General features: G+C 44.1%; 1 protein-coding gene across 2 annotated transcripts in view; it reads left to right on the top strand.

Annotated features, from left to right (window-relative positions):
* paqr3a (progestin and adipoQ receptor family member IIIa) overlaps window positions 1–2,299 on the top strand; it is a 12,141-nt gene that overhangs the window by 2,954 nt on the left and 6,888 nt on the right. For both annotated transcript variants that reach the window (XR_002274558.1, XM_020595273.1), the window contains exon 4: window positions 549–704. Coding sequence is in view for 1 of the 2 variants with exons in the window: in XM_020595273.1 (XP_020450929.1) it covers window positions 549–704 (156 nt within the window). In the remaining variant the exon portion in view is untranslated. The remainder of the gene's footprint in view (window positions 1–548; window positions 705–2,299) is intronic.

Genomic DNA, 2,299 nt, shown 5'->3' with positions numbered 1-2,299 from the left:
ACACAGCTTCCCTCACTTCTAGAGATTGTGTCCAAACAGATTGATTTATTTTGTCAAAGCTACAGATTTCATATTTCAGTATAGATATTTGTAGCATGAACTCCTGCATGATCACTTTTTAAGACAGTTTGCTGTTGAGTTAATAAACATTTAATAAGGGTTAATTATAAAAGAAATTCCAGTCCCGTTTCTGTCATCTTTTAGTCAAGTTTACCCAGGTACAGCTTATTTTGGTACATGACAGTATGTGTTCCAGGCGCAATTACAACAAGGTTGTGTTGAGCAGTGTGGCAACCTCAAATTAGACACGTACGTATGTTGGAAGTCATATATGATGATTGCAGTGTTATTTTAATCTTGAGCAGTTACAGAAGGACATCAGACCAGATACAAACTCTTGGCAGTTGTTCTCAACAAATCAGACAGGCAGCTCGCTAGAGAGCGGTTAAGACACCTCTTGTTAAATTGTTGGTGTTTTTGTGCTCTTGCTTTGTTGTAATATGTGACTGTCCCTCTTACGGTCTCCTCTGGGTTTTAACCATCTCCAGCTGTGCATGCTGTGTTCGGTGGGTTACCACCTGTTCTGCTGCCATCGCTCAGAGAAGACCAGCCGCCGCTGGATGGCGCTGGATTATGCTGGTGTCTCCATCGGCATCCTGGGCTGCTACGTCCCCGGAGTCTTTTACACCTTCTACTGCAATAATGTAAGTTCAGCCTGCAAGTTCACTTCTCTAGTTTTATCTTGATTTGTGAGTTTTGATTTGCTTTTAACAGTACTAATACCTATACTGCTTATTAAACTGATACTTTGCTTCTATCAGTTGTTGTTTTTTGTTTGTTTTAGTTAAAAATTTACCAAGAGAGTTAACATTGCTTTTTCTTATTTTCTCATATTTACAGTTAACATTCTTGAGTAGCAAATTGCAACAGCACTGTTTTGAACATACCACTAGACCATAATGTGATTACTGACATGGGGGGGGGGAACGTTAAGTACAAGACTTTTTTTTTTTTTTTTGACAGTTTTTTTTAGTATTTTTACTGCGAGGTGCCTCCGAACCCCAGCTCTTTATATACACCCCTACTCTGAGCGCTCTCAAGTGAAACTGAACTTCTGATGGTTTGACCACTGCAAATTGAATTTATGAATGAACCCACAACAGTCAGCTGGCAAATGGTTGTTTTTATTCATTAGCCCATGTTTGTATACTTCTGCTAACTCCGTGCGCGAGCTCTAGGCTGCTTAAATACATAACACGCCTGGGCAAGGAGAGAAACTGCGAGCTAGTCAGTGGGAACCCGCGTTTCTCTCTGGTGGACTTTCACTAGATATTTCAACAGATTGCTGGGGATCTTGCCTTTACACACAAAAGACCAGAAGCAAACCTGGAGCGCTGCATGTTCACAACGCACAGATTATAAATCTGAGTTTGTTTAAAGCGTTCATATTTACGCAAAAAAACACTGACTAATCTGAGTTTGCGTTGAGAGCTGAAAAGTGTGAAAACGTCCTCATACTTGATGCGACAGACACATTTTCCATGTGCAGCCCTCGTCTGCTGCTCATATCAGTGATGATCAGAGAACTGAGGCCCTTTAGCAGATAATGTGTGAGCATCAGTGCACTGATCATCTTTTTAACATCTAACTGCAGTCCTCCCCGGAGACAGTTTAGCTCAACATCCCGGGCCTTTGAGAAGCAGTAATTGAATAAAGCTGAAGTGGAGCTCGCAGCCTGGCTCTGCTGATTGACTCATTGTTCTGGTGAATAAGCTGTGCTCGCCGTTTGGAACCCAGCCTCTGATGACACAGGCCCGTTTCAGTTCCTTATTCCAGCCGCCCACCAACATGTTTTTTTCCTGTGCTGTTTGCTTCTTTTTTTTTTAAACTCCTCGAGTGTTTGGCCATGTTACTTACTGTTCGCTTTCCCCCGCATATTAGAAGCGCTGGGTTATTTTGCCCCCAGAACGCAGCTGAAATCTGCTCCAGCCCAAACCAGATGGCTGTGTTCACGGAGCGGTCCGTCACTCCTGTTCCCCACCATATGACGTTCGCAAGTCTGAGAGCCGTCTCAGCGAAGGGTCCCCCCCCCGCCCCCCGTCCTTGCCAAGACTGGGGCTCCGCTTCTGGGTCGCTCCACTCCTGTGGCAAGCCAAGTCCCCAAAGAAAAACTGATTTTTATATTTAGCCAGTCAAACTCTTGTCTCGTCAGAGAGCTTTAGGATGGCAGATTTGGAGGAGAGAACACGGTGGCTGTTAGGAGAAGAGCTTAAAAAACTTGGCTGGCGCCCGGGGGGGG

Source organism: Monopterus albus, unplaced genomic scaffold (genome assembly GCF_001952655.1).
Source record: "Monopterus albus unplaced genomic scaffold, M_albus_1.0 scaffold26.1, whole genome shotgun sequence".
NCBI lineage: Eukaryota > Metazoa > Chordata > Actinopteri > Synbranchiformes > Synbranchidae > Monopterus > Monopterus albus.
Note: the sequence above shows the minus strand (reverse complement) of the source record. Positions and strands in the feature narration are given on the sequence as shown.